Source organism: Phalacrocorax carbo, chromosome 6 (assembly GCF_963921805.1).
Source record: "Phalacrocorax carbo chromosome 6, bPhaCar2.1, whole genome shotgun sequence".
Classification (NCBI taxonomy): domain Eukaryota; kingdom Metazoa; phylum Chordata; class Aves; order Suliformes; family Phalacrocoracidae; genus Phalacrocorax; species Phalacrocorax carbo.
The window spans coordinates 23,992,252-24,014,089 of record NC_087518.1 but is presented as its reverse complement, the minus strand read 5'-3'; the positions used below and the strand labels follow the sequence as shown (position 1 = coordinate 24,014,089).

The following is a 21,838-nucleotide window of genomic DNA, read 5'->3' as shown; positions in this document are numbered from 1 at the left end:
AAGACTTCCTTTTCTGCCTCACAAAATCCTTTCAAGGGAAATAGAAAATCAGTATTTTGGTTACCATCAGATTTCAAGATGACAGAATTGCCCCCCTAAGCTGGTTCCCACACAGCTCAGAGCAGAGATCTTTGCTCGTGCCTTCCAAAGTCTCCCTCTACTCCACCACTACCCTACCTCACTCCAAACACTTCTCTGAAGCAAGAAGAGGCTTAAAATCAACCAGAAGTGCAGCTTATTGTCTGCAAGGCAGGCATCAGTGGGACAGGGTGCAGCCACCCCACTGAGTTATGAGCAGCAGTGGGAACAAAGAGCAGGAAAAGTGGGAAGGAAATGAAGAGTAGGTGCCTGTGGAAAGCCTTCTGTAGCAGGTGACTTTGGATGGATGCTTTCATGAACAACTGTGGCTCAGCTTTAGCCTACAGCCAGATGTGGTCAAGCAGCCACTCTTCACACTGGCTTTTTTATAATGGACTAGATTGGTAAATTTTACTTCTTCCCATGCCTGTCTATAATCCTGCCCGCTGTCTTGCACTTCAAGCTAGGAGACAAAATCCTATGCCATTCTAGCACAGCTTTGTGACAGCTTTAAGTATGCTTTGCAGATGGTGAGGGCTTTGATGGTTTTGACACAGATAGATTAATTTTCCCAGCAGTGTTCAAGGAAAGTTAAGGAAAAAATGAAAGAGAGGGAATGACTGAACACTCAGCCAATCTTAAATAATTCAAGGACAGAAGGACTGGTCCAGCAAGTAAGACTAGTAAGTTCAGCTTCTGCCTAACCCTGGGAAATCTAGATCTGCCCAGGCCCACTGAGGTCATCTGACATTAACCAACATTAGGTGCTTAAATAATCTAGAATTTCAAGTCTTTCTATGCTTAAAGCCTAACCTACAAATTACGGATTTTAAGTAATCAACATCATTGTCATGTTGTGAGCATCAAGTCCGTTGAAGCTCTCTGCTACGGGTGGGGTATGATGGGTGGGAACCGTAAGATGTACAGTCTTATGCCGGTTTTAAAAATCTTTTATTGACATACCTTTGAGCCCTCCTCCTTTCACTTTTCTTCACACACTTGATAAGACAACAAGTTAAAAAAGCCATGGACATCAGCAGAATGACGGCACAGCTCACAATGGAGGCAATCACTGCGACCTTAAATCCAAAAGTCTCATATTTTGAAACAGCTGCAGCAAAGCAAACACAGAAGCATGTTTCTAAGGTCAACATATTAATTTATCTTCCACATTTTCATTAAACCATGCTGAAACCTACCTGCTTCACACTTCTGCTAATAATAGCTCAATGAGGACTTTCATGTTAGTATGTGTCAAGATTCCAGAGTATCTTTGCTTCAGCTTAGAGCTATAGAAGCCTCGAATTGGGCTATTTAAAAATCTCTTGTTTATAGGCTACTAATGAATTGTTCACAAGTATTTCACCACTGCAAGTAATTAAACACAATGCCTTTAGTGGTGCAGTAGCTGAAAAGCACAACTTTGTTGGCATATCAAATGAAGATGACCTAGCAGACTCTTACAAGCAATTGTTAACAAGGACTGGAGCTGAAAAAACAAATCCTGCCAGGGCTAAATGGGTTTAAAGAAGCCCTTTAGAGCAAGGAGTTCCATATAATTACATCCTATTTGGCAGGCAGGGAACAACAGGTTTTCCTCTGTTTAGGGAAGGATGGAGGGTGGAAGGGACAGCATCTGCAGGGCTCACAGTGATCTGATGTTGGAAGTAAATTATGCAGACAAAAGGAGTGGGAAGATGGTGTGGCAAAGCTAACGCAGATCTCTGCCAACTCATCTGGAGCACTAAGCATGTATTGCTTCAAAACTCATCTAGTTCTTCCAGTACCATGATGACCAGCACCAGAAATGGTTCAGCTGAGCTCCACACAAAGCTTTACATTTCTGCAGCCTCTGGAGGGGAGGATTCCTCTCATTTTTCTTTAATGGAATCTCTCAAATGAGGAATGAACAGCTAAGTTTGTGAGGGAGCAATGCATCTAAGAGAGCCATCCATCTACCAGTGATTTAAAATTACACAAGGTCTGAGACACAGACTGAAATTCTCAAAGCTCAGAGATACCATGTTTTGCCTACTTCTAGTCAAATTACTAACAACCTTATAATAAATAAGAAGGAAGATGGCGTGAAAGGTAGGTAATGTTGCCATTCAAATGCTATTTGTCAGTATGGTAACTTTCCCATGTGCCTGCCCACAGGCAGCAACCTAAAATTGTTCAAAAAATATCACCGTGTTTCTTTTACAGCAAAAATATCTTCAGAAAAGAATGCCAGGAGATTAGAGGGTTTGCAAATATGCTTGCACATTAGTTGGTCACATCTATATTTTCTAAAGAAGGGTACAGCATGTAGCTACAGAGTCACAGTTATACCAGGTGCAACACTTCTGGAGTAAATATGTGAAATCAGTCATAAATCCAACTGAGTCTTTTCTGTTTCATGATAATTAATGATGTCAGAACACATAGAGAAGGCAATTACAGTCGTGGGGGCAATTCTAAAGGAAACTGAATTTGTCTTTTTCCTTGCACAGAAGTCTAGAATGAATCTGAATATTGTAGGAGATAGGCAGGGCAAAATAAATACAATGTAGCCCAAAGGGACTGGGAAGGGTTTGGGAAGAACCTTACGGTTGCAGGAGGGCGCTCCATCTGTCCACTGCGTTCTGTTCCCTTTCCAAATGCAGGTGATGATGCCTGGACCCTCCAGCTGGTGTTCAGCAGAGCACTGGAACGTTATCACCGTCCCCATGGCCGTGCCGTTGCCATGAATGATCTGCAGTGTGCCAAGCTGGGGAGGGAAGACACGGCTGCACTGCCCTACAGAACAAAACCAAAGTGAGACAATGCAGTGCCAGAGCCAAAACAAAGGTCCACTTAAGTTTTATTGCAATCAGATTGTAAATCAGTCCAAGTTAATGGTCAAAACAAATAATATCCCTCAGTATAAGCAATGCTGACTTCTCTGCCAATTACCAGCCCAAGGCCAAACCCCTTTCGGTGCCATTCAACAGCTCCACTGCTCTGACCCCCAATGCAAAGGGAGTTTTTATTCATGTTGCAACATTATCTACTTAGACTGGTACATATTAAAACATTAAAAAAAAAAAAAAAAAAAAAAAAGCCATTCGGTGAGTGGTGTGGCCTCCTATAGGTTCCTGTCTTGTTGGACTCTGTGTGTTTAATTAAGTACTCAGACTACCATCTTCCATGCTGGGACTATTCAAAGCACATTTTCTCCCATGCAAACTTTCCAAGATCTAATGGATTGATCACATATTTCAGCATTTCACTCTACTTGGTAGCATCTTTTCATGATCCTACAGAAACTTCCGATCTTTCAAGAGCGCTGCACCTTGGTTAGTCTTGGCTGAAATGAGCCAGCAGGTTCAAATGCCACTATACAAGGAGAGGACAGAGGGACACATGCACATACAGCACAACTATGTTCGACTTATCTCCATTTTCAGGTGACAAACTCAGCTTTATAGTATATCATCAATTTTTAGTACATTTTTTGTAATTCAGCTTTTCTCTCTCTATTTCTTTGTCATTCATACAACTGCTCTTTGAGTCGTGGAGCTGTTCTCTTGGCCACCTGACATCAGCCGCTAACTTTATAAGTTGGGTTTTATTGCCACAACATTCCTTGTTTCACACTCATTTTAAACACAAATTTTAATGATCGGTCATTACGACAACATATAATATCCAGATTACTTCAATGATAACAACAAATATATTTTCTGGGTTTGTATATGAGCACTGACAGAATATGGAAACTGTTTTAGAAAAAAAAAGATTCTGTAAATTTACTAAATACCTGCACTACTGCATCAGAGCCCAAGTTCCCTATCTTTCACTGGCTCTCCACATGACTTCAGCAGACTCAGAGGCAACCAGGTTGCAATTGCAAGACCAAGTTAAAGCACTATGACGACTCACAAAAGAATTAAAAGGGGGAAAATATGCTTCCTACATTTACAAGCAAAAAGAAATGTAGAGTTTGAATAGCCTCCTTGAGAACATCTTGACAGAATCACATGTTGATAGCACATCTATTTTACTTTTAATACTAAAACTGCCCCTTGGTCATCAATTCTGTGATCCAACCTCAGCAGACAGGCTTACCACCTATCTTCAGTTTACATGTCTAAAAACCCCAGGTGTGGAAAACAAACCAAAGAAATCTCAGCAAAAGACCAAACAAAAGCCATGGTGACAATTACCAGTCTAATCTACCAAGTAAATATGCACTGAGGACTAGATTTTAAAAACATGCCTGTTTTAATTCCATGCAGATTGTTTGTTTGGTTTGCCACTTCTTTCGGTCTCTTACTATGGCAGCAATTTGCCTCAATGAGAGCAAATATTTTCTAGAGCATTGTTTCCTTTTATCTCTTGTCCTTGTCCTTCCTTCCAATAGCCCGCTACATGGGATGTGTGCATTGGACAACCTTCCTCCTCACTTCAGATAAGCATTAGGAGTTTGGGCTCTTCTTTTTGCCTTAATTACTCAGAGACTTACCGTGAAAACCCATTGTCCTAAGCTGCAAAATATCCACTTTTTAGCATTTTACACTTTCAAGGCTATTTTTAGATACTGGATCACATAGTTCACATCAGTGACACTTCCAGCTGCATGAGATGCAGAAAGTAATTCAGAGCCAAATTTGATTCAAAGTGCATCTGCTTAGCCACCATAGCAGCCCTCATTAGATGATTTCAGCAGACTTGCCAGTTTACCTGGGCTCATTATTCAGCCTCTGCTCTCCAAAGAATATATCATTTGGCACTGGACCCTTTCTTTTAAGACATATTTCATTTAATCCAGCATTGACCATCCTGAGTAGTACATGCAGCTGTAGCTGGTCCAGAGGATCATTCCTGAATGAATGTAGAGAGGCTCATCTTAAGAGCAGCTAAGGAGAGCTAAACTTTTGAAAGCTTCTATACCTGGCTTTACGCAGATGCTGAGCTGGAAGTTCATCAGCTGCATTTCATGTAGCTGCATTTGGCCAGAATAGAAATACCATTTCTTCTTAAGAGCTTTTCAACACAATTTCTTCCCACCAAAGACAAAACATTAAATGTGTCACTACTTTTTGCTTTTTACAAATGCTTTTACTGAAATTGATAGATTTTTGACTTTGTGAATTTTATCCAAGTTTGGATTTAATACCTCTGGATAAAATTTGCCCTAATTTTCATCAGCAATGGTCTTCTAATAACTCATTTGTAAAATATCTCCTGTAAGTTCTAGCAATCTTTGCTATTAACTGTCTGTAATGATTTTGTGGTTACTTGCTGCATTCACTGTTCTGCTAGGTTAATTTTACCCTTCCATCTCCAGAAAATAATTTTTTAGGTAAGCTTCCATCCTCGTATTTATAGAAGCCAATGTTCCATATAGATTTATCCTTTGAATACTCTTCAGGCATGTTTATCTGACTAAATCTACTACAATCAAGAATTTTATTAATATTATTTAAAATATGATATATTTATATTTTTTGTTTTAGCTGAGGCTGGTGTTTAAGGCTGCATTGCCTCCTGAAGTAAAACACAAATACTGCATAAACATTTGTGCTGACCAGATTTACATCTTGATTTATATTTCTTTTCTAAATATCTAGAAAATATCATTTTCAGGTCTTGGGTTGCAGTAATAGCACCCAGAAATGTAAAATTGAATAAAACCCTAATTATTGTTCATGTAGCTTTTGCAATATCTGCATCTTAAGCCCCACAGGTTCATGCCTGACAGCCAGCACCTAAAGCTAAGAGGAGTGCTTGAGCAATTAACAGCCTATCAGCCACTTATACATAGTTTAGTAAACAGGAAAAGTCAAAATGTGCAGTTTAGTTTTGGTTAGCTTCATGTCATTATTCCTAGACTTGGTATGTGTCTGCAGCACCTAGTTCCCATTACTCCTCACCGTTGATCTCTACTCCCAGGCTTATGCTCTGCTTATACTTCCAGATGCTGGCTACTACTTCCAAGCTGTGCTGGTTTTGGCTGAGAAGGGGTTAATTCTCCTCACCGTGGAGGGTCGGGGGCAGCTGACCTCGACTGGCCAATGGCATGTTCATTCCATACCATGTGACACCATGACCAGTATATTAAGGGGGGGACAGGTTGCATCTTGGGGGCGGCACGGCATCGGGCGGTTTGTTCCCTTCCCCCTCCCCCCCCTTCACCCCCTCTCCCCTGGGGTTTTGCACCTCTCATTGTTCTCCTTTACATTGCATTTCTGTTGTTGTTTCTTTTAATTTTAATTATTAAACTGTTCTTATCCCAACCCACAAGCGTTACCCTTCTGATTCTCTCCCCCATCTACAGGTGGGGGAGTTAGCGAGCGACTGTGTCGGGCTGAGCTGCCGGCTAAACCATGACACAAGCTCAAGAAGAAAACTCACTTGCCGATACATCCCTATGAAGCAAAGGCTGGAAATATTTTTATTTATTTTGAAGTCCAACAGAAGCGGTGAGGACTCTTGCTTGTTCGTTTTACTCACTGAAAAGGATTAACAAACCACCTTCTCCACTCTGCGTACCATGCCACTGTACAGAGTCAGCTCTGGTGAACTGGGATGACCATCCACCATCAGCTAGACAATTCCCTTCAGGGCACAAAGACCCAAACACCTTCAAGTTCTTGCAGCTACTTCTGCAGCTTCTTGTAAAGCAAGACCTGATTTATACAAATGTATTTCTTAGCTTGGCTTCACACTAAGAGGATACCTGGTGTTCAAAAAGTATCTGAATCTGCTGCTACTGTCTGCCAACACATTAGAAGGGTGCTGGCTATAGCAAATAAACAGACTATTTCATATGACAGATAATTGTCCTCAAAGTAAAGACACTGAAGTGTAGTGTACTCCGTAAATTCTTAATTCACCCAACCACTGTGTTCAGAAATAGCCACATACGTAATTTCCAGGCACTGAAAAATAGAGTAATGCAAGAATTAAGACAAAATAATCCAAAATATCTCTTCTCATGCACAGCCAGGATTACCTGTATTGCAAAATTGACTTGTCAGAAAGAATTACCATATGGTTTCATTGCAAGCAAGTTGCAGATTTATGTTTTGCTGATGAGAAAACCAAAATGAGAGAGCAACCTACGCATGCTTCCTCATTAAACATTTCCCGTCTTCCTTCCATAGTGAAACATAGAGGCTAAAAATCAAATACAACACATAAGTATACACAAAAATCATCTAAAGCACAGCAATAATTACCTGAAAGCATGTTATCAAGATGGCCACTTGCTGTTTCTGCAGGCTGGGAGCAATCCATGACTTCGCCTCTTTATTCCCATACACACGTAACTCAAGCCTTTGCATTGCTTATTGTTGAATATTTAATGCAACTAAAACACACTGGAATGACCAGATCCCAGAAAGATACAGAATATTAGGTTCTATAAACCCTGTAGAAAATTAAGATGCTGATATTATTTCTGTAAGTCTATTCTCCTACAGAAGCACGCCTTGGAAATTAGTGCCCCTGAAGTCGCAGGCATAATGTTGAAAAGCCACAGCAGCCTCACAGAAATGCTCTTGGAAGAGCTCTCTCTGTCAAAATGCAAAAGAAAAGCAGCTAGAAGTGAAATATGAAATAAAGCAGATGTAGTAAAGCATCTTGTGTGAGTGAAACCGCCTCACCCTGGCATCGGTCCCATTGCGACCATGCTTTCACTCCCTTGCAGAACTGCCCATGAATCCTGCCAGGGCTGGGCTCTTAATTGTATGAAGTGCTGCAACAACAAATGGTTACCAGAAAGAGCTTATCCTCCCACTAGAAAATTCAGACACTGGCAAGGCTTTTTAAACATGACACCAACCCAGCAATAAAAGAGATCAAGGCTCTTGAAGTTGCAGCGCTTCAACAAGGTCCCCAGCTGTGCTGTACCCACTGGGAAGCGTGCTATGGAGACTTCCTAGTGCTTGGTGGCACCAGCTAATGACCTGTTTCAACCTTTTCTAAAAAAAGCACATCAGCAGTGGCATGATTTGACCTTTCCTACCTATTTCATTGGTTTCTGAGAGTCATTCTAAAGCTGAGACACTGGAAAGCTGTTATAGACCTGTCCGCCTTCAAACATGCACACATGGCCCTACAGTTATTCCCCTGGGGGCAGTTTCAGAGGTCGATGTGTGGCACAACCTACACGCACCAAAACTCTGCCCTCTACACACACGACTGTAAGGACCACCTTCAACAGGCAGGGCCAGGCTTGGCCATCACAGCCCGGAAAGCTTCATGCTCCAGAGTCTGATGGAGAACTGCAACAGCAGCCACACAGACGGATGCTCCCCTGGGTCACTCCCATGAAAGAACCAGCTGGACAAGTGCGGACAGTGAAACTTGGAAGGTACCTACAGAAGACATCTGTCAGAGCACACAGTCTGAAAAAAGAAATGCAAGTTGTTAATGATATATGGGTCTTGCATCTGCCTGATTTCAGCATTTCCAAATGAAAATACTCCCTATAAAATATTCTGGGCTTCTACTGAAAAATTAATTTTAAAATTGTGAAGGAGGGAACCTAAGTTCTGATCATTCTCACAGGCCACCATTAAACACTTATGGAAATGCTTTTTCAAAAAATCTCATTCTCCCATTGATAAGGAACTTCCATGCAATTAAGAGAGAAGGAGGGAAGGAGAAAAGAAAGGTATTTGAAACAAGTTTCCTTCTCCGTTTACACATCCATACGCAGATGGGCTCTCTGCTCTTACCTTTGTTGTAGCAGATACTTTAGGCTCACTCCTACCAACTTCTCTCATTTTTTTTTTCTGTTGTCTGTTTTGTAGGTAAAACTGATTTTTCAACACGCTGTTTGCAACATAATTAACATCATGCAACAGTTCTGCAGCATGAAGCGGTGCTGGGACTCCCACACCAGGCTGAGTCTCATTGGTTGTGTTTTGGGCAGCGTTGCTTTCCTTCTCACTACGTTCAGGGTCACCAGCAAGGCAGGGGTCCCCCGGACAAGTGAGCACATCTCAGCATCCTGCATGCTTCCTCATGTATGGCTAGTTTCTTTCAGGAGCACTTCTGCAATTTCGGTTCAGCAATGGCAGTGTTTGGGCTGCAGCTGCTATCAGACAGAGCAGGGTCCTATCTGGCTTGGAGCAGGGAAGGGTGCATATACAGAAGAAGAGAGAAGCAAATGCATCCGAAGGAAGAAATAGCACAGTGTCAAACACCAAGCAGCTCTGAAACACAAAAGGGTCAGGAACACTTCAGATAAGTAAGCAGAAGCACAGAGCCAACTACTGTTAGATGCTGGGGACACTTCAGTGGGAATCTGATCCTCCTGAGCCTCATCTTCTGATTGGAGAAAGCTGGTGTGAAGCCAGCAAGAAGTTGTGGGCAAGACATTAAATCATCTTGTCAACACAGCTGAGGTGGAGCAGGCACTGGTGCTAACCCCTGTGCAATCCAGAGCTGCTGCATGGCTGCACCCACTTCATGTCGGACTGCCAGTTACTCACTTCATAAAGCAGTGATCCCTACATCCAGATGGGAAAATACACAGTAATGTATTGACAACTGCACAGTCCGTGACGACTCAGGGTGCCCTTTGGCGGATGAAGGAAGCCTACTTCAAGGTCTTTTCATGCATGCTAAGGTAGCAGAAATTTTCAGATAGCAGCAAATTCTTGGCTTCCCTTTCCAAAAGAAACCTTTTTGCTACACCACTGTAAAATCTTACATCCAAATCTGCAGCAGACAAATTCCGTGCACCTCTCTCTACAATCTTGAATTACCTTCTTTTCCCTCTCCCGGAGTTTTTCACCTGGCTTTTGAGCTGCTCAGCACAGTGAATGGGATGTAGGAAGATTTGAGAGCCAGCACTAAACACTTCCCAACCCTACTCTGAAATAGTACAGGGCTGCAAGCAATTTTAATCCATGTAAAATCCAAGCTACATATCACCCAAGTGCTAGATTAGGGTTTGATGACACCATGTGCAATCCGCTCCTATTTCAAACACAAATAATGTGTAGGATTGGTGTAAAATGATTCTTATTCATGCCTTTTATGTTATTCTTTTAAGAGAGGATTTGTTCCAGTCACCATACTGCCACCTCCATGACTGATTTTTTTTTGCCAATTTACATCAAAGTTAGGTTATTCTCATCTGTAGATTTTACTCTTGGATCTAGCAATGAGGGCAATACTGAATATTTCTCTTCTTATGGGAATAATTACATGAGAAAAAAGAACTAAATGAAAAATGAGGTATTTGATGAAGTCCCTAGTAAAGCAAGAATAGATGGTTTTTCTGTGCTTTATTAGTCTGTTTACCAACAGAATTTTAAAAATAGGTTATGACACTTCTGAAAAATTAATAATAGTGCAACTTTCGAGAACAGGAAGGATCCGTTAAACCTAAAGCAGATTAGAAGCGTTCATCTATTTATCTCTTCACCATTACTTCCCTATTAAAAAAAAAGAAGTAATTTTACATCTATATCTCTGTATATATCTCCACTATGGAGTGCACCAGCATTATGCCTTAAATCAAACCATTCCCAATTGAAAATTACCTGTGGAAGCGATGCCAACAGTTGCTTTTGTGACTGACTGTTTGGTGAATTGAGCTAATATTCATAGAATCATAGAATAGTTTGGGTTGGGAGGGACCTTTAAAGGCCATCTAGTCCAACCCCCCTGCAATGAGCAGGGCCATCTGCAAGTATATCAGGTTGCTCAGAGCCCTGTCCAACCTGACCGTCAATGTTTCCAGGGATGGGACAGCTACCACCTCCCTGGGCCACCTGTCCCAGTGTTTCACCACCCTGAGCATTAAAAATGTCTTCATTATATCTACTCTGAATCAACCTTCTTTTAGTTTAAAACCATTACCCCCTGTCCAATCACAACAGGCCCTACTAAAAACTCTGTCCCCATCTTTCTTATAAGCCCCCTTTAAGTATTGAAAGGCTGCAATAAGGTCTCCCCTCTTCATCATTCTAAAGCAGATAATACATAAATTACATATTTGCACAATGCAGAGTTTGTAGCCTGGTTTCTAAAACAAAGATCAGAGATTAAAATGAAGAGGAATAACTTGAAATGAGCTTTTCACCTGCACTACAGCTGAGACCCTGAATATATCAAATGTCCTGGGGCAGACAGACCTGATGGGCCAGTGCTCTCACCAGGATGTAAAGAAAATCCACTGCTCCAGAGAGCTGAACCCCAACACATCATCCCCACCAGGCAGTGGGCGGTGCAGCCCTTGCTCTGCTTGCTGCCAAAGCCTGTTAGCACCGCTTCTTGGTATTTACAAGAAGGAGAACAGAAGTAACTGGTTACACAATACCACAGACTTCTACAGATGGTCCTCAACCTCCCCTGTGCATCTCTACATCCACAGTCCCTGGAGAGGTTCAAATCCAAAGCAAGATGTGAGTGTTACCCCAGGATCTGTCACCCCATCTTTAGGGAAAGCCAGACAGAATCAGAGATGTGAGAAACATAAAGCGAGAAAAATTAATCATAGAATCATTGAGGTTGGAAAAGACCTCTAGGATCATCAAATCCAACTGTCAACCCAACGCCACCATGTGTCCTAAACCAAGTCCCAAAGGGCCACATCTACAAGTCTTTTAAATACCTCCAGGGATGGAGACCCCACCACCTCTCTGAGCAGCCTGTTCCAATGCCTGACAACCCTTTTGGTGAAGAAGTTTTTCCTAATATCCAAACTAAACCACTTCTGATGCAGCTTGAGGCCATTTCCTCTCGTCCTATCGCTACTAACTTGGGAGAACAGACCAACACCCACCTCACTACAACCTCCTTTCAGGTAGTTGTAGAGAGCGATAAGGTCTCCCCTCAGCCTCCTCTTTTCCAGGCTAAACACCCCAGTTCCCTCAACCTCTGCTCATAAGACTGGCTTTCCAGACCCTTCACCAGCTTCATTGCCCTTCTCTGGACACACTCCAGCAACTCAGTGTCCTTCTTGTAGTCAGGGGCCCAAAACTGAGCACAATATTCAAGTACCGAGTATAGGGGCACGATCATTTCCCTACTCCTCCAGGCCACATTATTCCTGATACAAGCCAGGATGCCATTGGCCTTTCTGGCCACCTGGGCACGCTGCTGGCTCATGTTCAGCCGGCTGTCAACCAACACCCCCAGGTCCTTCTTTGCCAGGCAACTTTCCAGCCACTCTTCCCCAAGCCTGTAGAGTTGCATGGGGTTTTTGTGACCCAAGTGCAGGACCCGGCACTTGGCCTTGATAAACCTCATACAGTTGACCTCAGCCCATCGACCCAGCCTGTCCAGGTCCCTCTGCAGAGCCTTCCTACCTTTGAGCAGATCCACACTCCCGCCCAACTCGGTGTCATCTGCAAACTTACTAAGAGTGCACTTGATCCCCTCATCCAGATCATTGGTATTAAACAAGACTGGCCCCAACACTGAGCCCTGGGGAACACCACTCATGACCGGACGCCAACTGGATTTAGCTCTGTTCACCACAACTCTCCATCAGCTCAACTCTGAATTTGAAATTTGCAGGTCAGGAATCTGTTTCTACATCATTTTCCTTCTCTCCAGGGAATAACAAAAACTAGGAGTATCGCCGCACCTTCCTTCTGCTGCCAGGTCCCTCTCTGTTCTCAGCCAGGTTTTGAAAGGCACATCCTGGCTGGCTGAAATGTCCTTCATGAAACATCAGGCCGGTGAAGTCTGCAGTATTGTATTTTCAACTTTCATCATTATTTTTCCCCAGTGCTCATGAATAACTTCATTTGTTAAACCTGTGCAGCTGACAGTAATATTTCTGCAGATGGCGCAGAGAGATACATGGGCTCCATTAACCAGACGCTGTATATTTTCCAATGGAAACTATGATGACCAGAAATGTTAACATTTTCCCTTGACCATAGTTGAGATAAGAGATTATTTTGGCCCAATGCTCAAAGCATTTTGTATCATCACAATAACCACAAGAAAACAATCAACATGACGAAACAGAAGTTAAACAAATATGCTACAGAATGCCAATGATTTTGGGAAATCTAAATTTCATCATCCAACTCAATATTTAGCACCTTGCTAAGAGCAATCAGGTATCAAGAAGCAAACGGACAAGTTTTACTAGCAGCCTGTCTTTGGTGAACCTTCCTCCATGCTCATACGGGAGCCTGATGTGAGAGAGAACCCACAACTGCTTATGAAAGCAAAACTATTTCAGCAACCTCCCTTCACACAGAGATGATGATGGGCATTTCTGGGGTCTGGAGAAGGCTGTGGGCACTCACTTGTAGGAACGTGAATTGGAAAACCTGACCCTTTTGTCTGAAAGGGGATGCTCTGACAGAATCCACTTTCTTGGTTTTGTTCCCTTAAGAACACAGAAAGAAGAAAAATGTCAAAACCACCTTGTCTGGCCAGGTCTAATACACGTGCCTTACCAGCACACATCCTATCAATGGGCCCAAGAAAAAGGCTCACTGTCAGAAAAGGTTCAGTTATGTGGTTTTTCACCTAGAAAATGGTTTAGCACCTCTAAGGATCTCTGCAAAACCTTTTGTCTTTTTCTCTGTAAAGCAGATTTTTTTTTTAACACCTAAGTGGATCAATTTTATATTTAACCTGAAAGCCAGCTGGAACAAACCCAACATTTTCTGGCTTCCCTTAATAATTATCTAAGTTTTATCACCAAAATTAAACATTTCAACAGATCTCTGGTAAATTGAACAAGATTCAGATTTTACTGCTTCTTGCAGATGAGAAAACTAAAATAGAGAGAAACCAGCAGCAATGTTGTCCATTAAGCTCTGGATCTACAGATTCAATATATAAATCACTGGTGCTTCTGGTGACACCCAGTGGGCTGCACAGATGAGCAGGAGAGCTGGGCAGAGCTAAGCTAAGAATCTTGGTAATTAAAGGGTACAGGATAGAAAATTATTATCTGAACACACCTGATGGAAAACGAGTCTGAATAAGATGCCCTGGCAATATCAGATATCTGCTTTTAACACGGTTTTCAATAGTATGTTTAATTTGCAATAGACTGGGTAGAAATTCGGCATTTCATTGCGAAGTTATCCACAGGAGAAGCCAAAAGAAACCTATTTTCACAAAAAGCTCTTGTTTGTTAGGAGCCATAGATGGACAAAGGATGAAGTATGCCCTACTGGATAAATCAATGGGACAGAAGCTGCTGCTTGTGCTCCACAGGAGCCCCCTGTGCTGCCGCCCGCTCAGCCACCCTTTGGGGAGCCCTCCTGCCATATCCCCCTGGAAGGAGGGTAGCATCCCTGTGGGTCTATTGCCTGCACTCTGACATGCTCCCACGCCTCACCACTCACCTGGGCAGTATAGAGAAATGGAGCTCAGCCCAGCTGTGTGTTTGGTCCCTATGCAGCCAGTGACAGCTCCGAGTTATCTGCCTGCAACAACTGTTTTGTCTGGTTTGTGTACAGCAGGGTGCAAGCTTGCTTGGAGTAATGAAGGTTGCTGATAAGAGCAGATGTCACCCCGTGATGCAGCTGGTGGCTTCTTGCTTCTGCGTGACATTTGCCAGACTGGGCACAACCTCCATGGACAGCAGAAATCCCTAACGATGGCAGGGACACAAGGCGAACACTGCACTGATGTTGCCTTGATTGAAAAATGCTTGAGTGGGAAGAGTCCAGAGCTGGCCAAAAACCACTTCAGGCATTAGAAAATTGACCCCCAACATGAAATTTTAGGTGGACCAGAAATGCTTGCTACTTGACGGTCACATGCTCATTTTGGCCAAAAAACCCCAAAGAATAGGAATTACGTTTGCACAAAGCACTTATGCATAAAGAATATAGAAACTGTTCAACCTTTTTTCTTTGAAACTACTTTCTCATTTTAAAATGGACTACTGAATATACATTTGTTAGTTTTCTAGAGGAATTTCCAACCATCCTGTTAAGCAAAACCAGCCTGAATGCTAGAGACCTTACCTGCATTTGCTCCCCCTGGCTGGACTGTTTTGGCTTCTGCAAGTCCTTTTTCCTTCCCAATAGCAAACTGAAGCTGTTCCGGTACTTGGTTTGATGTGTTAAGCTGCTAAATGCACACCACAGAGCTGTGACCTGGCATTCGCAACTGTCAGCAAGAATTTCTGTGAATAATTGATTTTTTTAGACACCAGTCTGAAAGAGTTAGCAATAGCATGCAATTTATTATGGTGATAGAAATCATTCACGGACTGAGAAACTAAGCCAGATTTAGAAGCCTCCTCTGCGGCTTTATCACTTTTTATTTTTCTTCTCTTTTTATTTTTGGCTGCTGGGTTTGCCTTTCATGTTCCTACTCTTCACCCGTGACAGCAGACACACAGCCAGGAACTTGGCCATGGACACAAAAACAACCTACAAAACTGCAAGGTGTGAAAGTCATGCAGCATCCTGCCAGAAACTATTCAAGCACGGCAATGATTAACAGTATGAGTCAATAAACACATCTGCTTTCAGCCTCCCTGGCCATAGGAATTAGTGAAAGATGGCATGAAGATTGACAGGGATACCAGTATAAGGACAGGGAACCAGTCCATAGTGTTTACTTTTTTACGTTAAAAAAAAGTCAGTGATTGCAGGTGAATTATACGCAGAATGACAAGTAGCTTAAGCAAGTAGGTCAAAGGACAGCAGCCCCATGCCCCTCCCTTTCTTGAATTGCACATGTCTAAGAAGCTAAGATCTGCATCAGATAATTCAGCTAAGTCACCGGCAGCTTTTGGATGGCCAGAATACAGGCAAGGACAGTCACTGATTCATATTTTAAATGAGTGAAAAACTTATTCCCAATCTATATTTCTGTATTAATTAATGATAACGGGCCAAACACCAGAGCTCTCTCTTGCCTATGCAAAACTGCCACTGACTTCATGGGGCACCTCTTTTAGAGCAAAGTGAAATCTGTCTGTCCAGTTCAGGTGCCTCTTTTGTCCCAGCTAAATCACAAAGGTCATAGTCTTAGAGATTACTGCAGCTCTGAGGAGAAACTCTCCTGGGTATAATTCTGCTCTTTTACATGAAGGCACAGATTATCAGGAGGAATAAAAAAACCCAAAACTCCCCCCTTGCACCTCCTTTGGCCACCCCAGACCAAAACATCTTCCCAAACAGTGCTTCCCAGCCCACACATGCACTCAGGTTTTTTTACACCATCTCCTCCTTTCACCTAACCCTGCTCCTGTCCCCATTTTCAACACTTCTCAAAATAATTCCCAATCAAAGGCCCTCAGTTTAGGAGACTTGTACATGTAAGCAGTACTGTGTCTGGCTTTATTTCATCCCAGAAATAACAACTCAATAATCACTTCCAACTCTGTTAGAGGAAAAGCAAGCAGTTAACCCATCCTCTTAACCTGTGAGTGTTTCTACCAGCTGCTGTTGCTCCAGTTTATGCTGACACAGCTGCGAGCGCTGCCTTCCTGAGCAGCCTGGAGACTGTTGGACCAGCACCTCTGCACCTGCCATAGAGGCTCTGCTCTGCTGGCAAAAGCTGGGACATAAACCAGGCACCAGCTCAACCCTGTCTCTGAGACCCTCAACAGATACAGGAATTGATTTATTTTGATGAGCGGTTGCTCATTCTGCAACTTCTGCATTTCTCACTGTCATCTTAAAACAAACAAAATGCGAGAGAGACAGGCTTCCATCAAGACTGCAAAATCACATCTCTGTTAGTCTTTTGATCCACTGAGCTAGTCAGAATTGCTCTTCAGAGTAACACGCTTGCTTATCTGTGACAGCATTTGAAAGACAGCATGCCAATAAAATGCCTACATAAAAGCTAGCAACTGTCATACATGTTGGCTTGTCCCCATCAAATTATTGAAGGCAAGATCCTGTAGTGCCAGGCACGTAAAAAGTCAGTGGCAATCGTGACTAAATAAGCTAAGTAGTGCTAATTTCGGCACAGTTAAAATTCTTTTTGCTGCAGAGTTGCAGACTTGCATTAGGAGGCTCTGCTTTCTCAAAGGAGTCCAAAGACCTCAGTGGAACAGCCAAACCAGCAGTGTTTTGGCCCTTTAAAATGGACCATGTTTCAGGCCACAGCTAACCCAGAAACTGCTGGATTATCTGATGTCATTTGGGTGGTTTTGTTTCTGTGTTCTGAAGCTGACTTCTCATTTTTTGATGTTTTGGGTCCAAAACATTCAGCTCACTTTATTCCCTAGCTGAAATTCGTAAGTCTAGGCATAATTCATCTCTATAACCTAGGTAATTTAAGACTAGCTAGGACAAAGTATTGGAGAATACCATAGAGAACAATCTTGTACCGTGGAGGACTGTGCCAGAAGACCTAATAACTTTTTTCCTTTTCTATTTTGTACTGTTCTAGAGTTTTTATGACAAGCACAAAAATCATTCCCTCAAAGCAGTAACAATGCCTGGTGCGAATGCCTAGCCATTAAGACTAGCATCTTGCAGTACAGGAGATAAAACCAATTAGCTGAAATTCTGCAACTGTCACTTCTTTCACCTTATTTAATAAAAGGTTTCACTTTGAACTCATGGGAGAAAAAGGAAGGAGAAATAACCCTGAAGAACTTACAAGACCATATATTCCAAGTTGTGTCATGTTCTGCCCTGTGGAAATGGAAATTCAGGATCAATGTTTTCTTCCCGAGCCTCAGGATCACAGGAACAAACCGAGAAACCTCCTTGCAGCCTTTCTGCAGAGCAGCAGTGCTCTTGGCTTTGAAGAACAACTTTGGTTTTGCTTTCCTGGAAGAGCAACTGCGAGTTCTCAGAGACACAATTTCAGTTTCTGCACTGGCATGGAAACTCATTTCAGAAAAAAAAGCTCATAACAAAAGACCAGACACCTGGAGTCACACCAAAGATACACCCAGCCTGGTACCTACAACCCACTATGGCCACCAGTCACCCAGAGTATAACTGAGCAAATATGTGGTAATACCTCTTCCACTCTCCAGCAAACTGTAGCTTGTATCAGCCCTAAGCCAGAGATCATGCCTCTTCCCTAAAATGGTGTCTGCTAGATAACTTCTTCCATGACTTGGTCTGGAGGTAGCATTCACAGTGTCCTGCAGCACATCTCCCCTTACCTCAGGTGGCCTCTCTTCTTCCCTGGTTTGGGAAGGCAGAGGATCGAAGCAGAACCACAATTACAGACAACAACCCAGCAGCAAGAGATTTATAGATTTATAACCCAGCATAATGATTGTTTCTGGCATGTTCTGTATTTCTTTCCTATACTCCCTCTGTCTGTGGCTGCACCGATGTGTTTGTAGATGTACCTATATGTTTACAGAAGTACATGCTGCCTGAAAGAGCTACAGGATTGCATTGAGGAATGATGGAGGAATCACAGCAAAAAACAAGGTACCACCCTGGAAAAACAGAGGGCTAGAGCCCCCAGCTTCAGCAACACAGAGACTGAAAATAAATAATGATACACCTTCATTACTCCTTCCTCTTTTACCTATTTCACTCAAGAAGCCCCCAATGTAATTTGAGCAGCTTCAGAGGCAACAGCAACGCAGCAGCAATGCAGTAGCTGGGCTGATGACAGCACCCCTGCTTCATGGCAATTCCCACAAGGCAGGAAAGTGCTCCGGTCACTGCTTACATGAGCATTTCAGAGGCTTTTCCAGATAATATAACAAGCCTGGCAAGAGACAGTTGATTAGTATCTGTCCATAATAAACTACCATGGAAAGGCAATAATACGGTAATGCTGCTGTGACAGCAAAACAGCCACACTACAGTATGGAACACATAAAAGCATCTGTATCATTTAAAAATGTAACAGGCTGAATTGAAGAAGGCTTCTTCTCAGCTTTGAGACATTTGCTGCACTATTCCCCCATCCTATGCTCCTGCTCTGCACATTTGCCCTTCTGATGCGCAGAATGCATGAGCAAGAGACTGATGTACCAAGGTGTTAAATCTGGCTCCCAGAGCTTCTGTTGCAAGTACGCTGCTGAACCTTCTCAAGCATAGGGTGGTATCATTCTCCCTGCTCAAGGTGAGATGCTCAGAGGGAGAAACCCATCCTTAAAAAGTAGGCAAGACAAGGAAAAGCAGCCAGCGTTTGAATTTCACAGCTGTGTTTCAGGAAGCCGTAAGACCCTCTAAGTGCTACAAGCATCAGGCTGTGCCAAGGAACTTCGTTTAATTTCTCTCTCATTCACACATTAATTCAAATGGAAATCTTGCAACATTTTTTTTCCATCCTCTATAAAAGGAATGGGCGAGGGAGGTTGTGCAAATCTTTATTATCACCCTATTGTTTATGGCCTGAAATTTTACAAAAGGGGGCATTCAATCAAAGCAGCATGAAATATGAACACCAATAATAACATGATACAATGAATGACACTGCATAACAGTCGTCATCAGCTTTCTCTAGAGGTCACTTCTCCAGCAAATACTGCTGCATAAATAACACCGTTACATTTTAAATCAAGCATCCTGAATGACAGTTTAATTTAAAATTATACAACAAATAGTCATAATTTTAGCTATCTAAGCCTCTTGGATTTAACAGTCCACCTACCTCAATATATTGCCCCAGAAGACAATTTGATGCAACAAATAAAAGCAGCCAAATATACATGATTTTACAATATTAAAAAGTCAGTAATTAGTAGCATTAGCACCAGACTAGAGCAACAGGGTCTACATTGAGTTTTAGTTGTTAATTCTCTAAGTAGCTTTCCCAGAACTTGTTCTGCATTTTTTAAAATGAGCTGCTCTATTAAATTCAAATTAAATGCACAGTTAAGCACATTCAGTGGATACAATATAAAGCACTGCCACACTGTTAGCCTAAACACATTTGCTCATTTCTGTCAGCACAACTAAATCAGTTCATGGATAAAGTCTGTTAGAACCATACAAACAAATCACAGGGATACGTAGGGACAGGCTGCAAAGGAGAAGGAGGTCCCTGAATTTCAGGAGTGTTCAGCTCTGCTTCCACAGAAGCCAGGGAAAAACCCTGCCTACCTTGCGATCTGCAGTACAGCAGGGAGGAACCCAGGTGAGCAGCCCTACACCGAAAGCAGCTCACCCACAGCTGCATCGAGTTCCAGCAGGCTCCTTCCATCTAACCTCAATCCCAGACTCAAGAGCTCTCTGGGGCCATGGCTCTGCCTCCCTCCCGGAACCAGAATCTGGCAGGGGTGATAGCCCCTGAGCAGCATGCATGCTTGCGTCAGGGCCAGACCCTCCCATCAGCTCCCATCATCATCAAGGTAATCGGAACCATTCAAGTCAGGTTTTGAAAGGATGTTATGATCTCTGTGATCAAACTGAATAACAAAACTGAGGGTGAAGAGAGGAAAAAAGGAAGCATAAAAGCTTTGATTGGTTTCTCATTCCACTCCTCAGTGTATTATCCTATTCCATTAAAACACCACTATGTTAATTTTCTACCCAGTCAATTTACATTTACCCAGATATGATTTCTCTTTGAGGACCAGCCACTTCTAACAGGCTGCAAGAAGATATGCGCTGCACCCCTTCCCTCTGTAAAAGTATACTTGATTTCATGTTTGCCCAGCCCTCATAACTGCGAGTTGCTTGCCACCACAGCACCCCGCGTTCGCTCAAGCGAGCCGACTCCAAACTCCCATAAATTAACCCCGTGCTTCTTATTTAAGAGCGATTAAACTGCAGTGGAGGCCCAGGCAGCGGGCTGCCGCCTCACCAGGCCCTCCAGCACAGGACACCCCAGGCAGGACTGTTTCCTCAAATTTCTACCGGGGCTCCGGTAGCCATCTCTGGAGGCTGGGGTGACCTGCTGGGGTGGCTCTTGGGAGGGGGCTGCTGCATGAAGCTCTGCTCGGACCCCCATCCCTGGGGCTGCCTGACTCTCCCTGCCTGACTCCGCACCTCCGGGGCTGGCACCCCACCCTCTCCTCGCAGGACGTGTGCTTCCCCGCTAGGCACCCGGAACGCAGCCCCGGCAAAGCCGTTTCAGGGCCGCCGGGATCTCGCGAGCCCCTTCCCGCGCCCCCGGGGCGTTGTATCCCCGAGAACTTCACGGTGAGGACGAGGTGTCCCCAGCCTCGTCCGCGGGGACCGGCCCCGCAGCCGGCACGGAGGATGAAGACGGGGGCGCCCTTCATGGAGAGGGGGCGTCCCGGGCTCCTTCCCAGGAGACACACACCCCTGTCCGGGGGTCCCGCACCCTGCCCCGGGTACTCCGCACCCCTACGCGGAGATGGGTCCCGCACCCTGACTGGGAACCGGTGCTGCACCCGCTGCCATCCCCTCTCCCGGTGCGGCGCAGGAGGGAACTTGTGCGCGGAACGATACGGGACCCTGCGGAGCCACGCTCGTACCTGTGTATCCGCGGGGGCTGCCGCTGTCCCGCCCGGGCGCGGCGGTCCGCGGCACCTCCAACCCCGGCGCCGTGGCTGCCGGCATGGCTCCGCCGAGCCCAGCCGCGCCGCCCTGGCAGGTGCAGCCCGCGCCCGCCTCCTCCCGCCCTCCGCCGCCGCCGGGGCCGGGCCGCTCCGGGCGCCCGCCCCGCGGCCCCTCCGCCGGCACCCGAGGGGCGGGAGGAGGGGAAGGGGGAGGAGGAGGAAGGCGGGGGGTGGCGGCCGCTCGGAGCTGGGGGGAGCCCAGGCGCCGCCGCAGCGGTTCCCCGGCCCGCTGTGACCCTGGGGCACCGGGCAGCGCCATGCTGTGACACCGCACCGGGGCCGGTGGCTGCCCCCAGCGGCACCCAGTGCTCGGCCCAGCCTCTCTCGACCCGCGCATCTGTCCCGGAGCGGTCTGGCGGGGATGCGGCGCCGGGC

The 21,838-nt window shown here is 44.3% G+C and overlaps 1 protein-coding gene across 1 annotated transcript in view; it reads right to left on the bottom strand.

Moving 5' to 3' along the window:
• The window catches only part of SUSD3 (sushi domain containing 3), a 37,074-nt gene extending 15,470 nt beyond the window's left edge, over positions 1-21,604 (bottom strand). The window contains exons 1-3 of the mRNA XM_064454292.1: positions 21,380-21,604; positions 2,668-2,856; positions 1,042-1,189 (exon numbers count right to left, since the gene is read on the bottom strand). Of these exons, the coding sequence (XP_064310362.1) occupies positions 1,042-1,189; positions 2,668-2,856; positions 21,380-21,464 (422 nt within the window). The 5' untranslated portion in view covers positions 21,465-21,604. The remainder of the gene's footprint in view (positions 1-1,041; positions 1,190-2,667; positions 2,857-21,379) is intronic.
• Between the last annotated feature and the right edge of the window lie 234 nt (positions 21,605-21,838).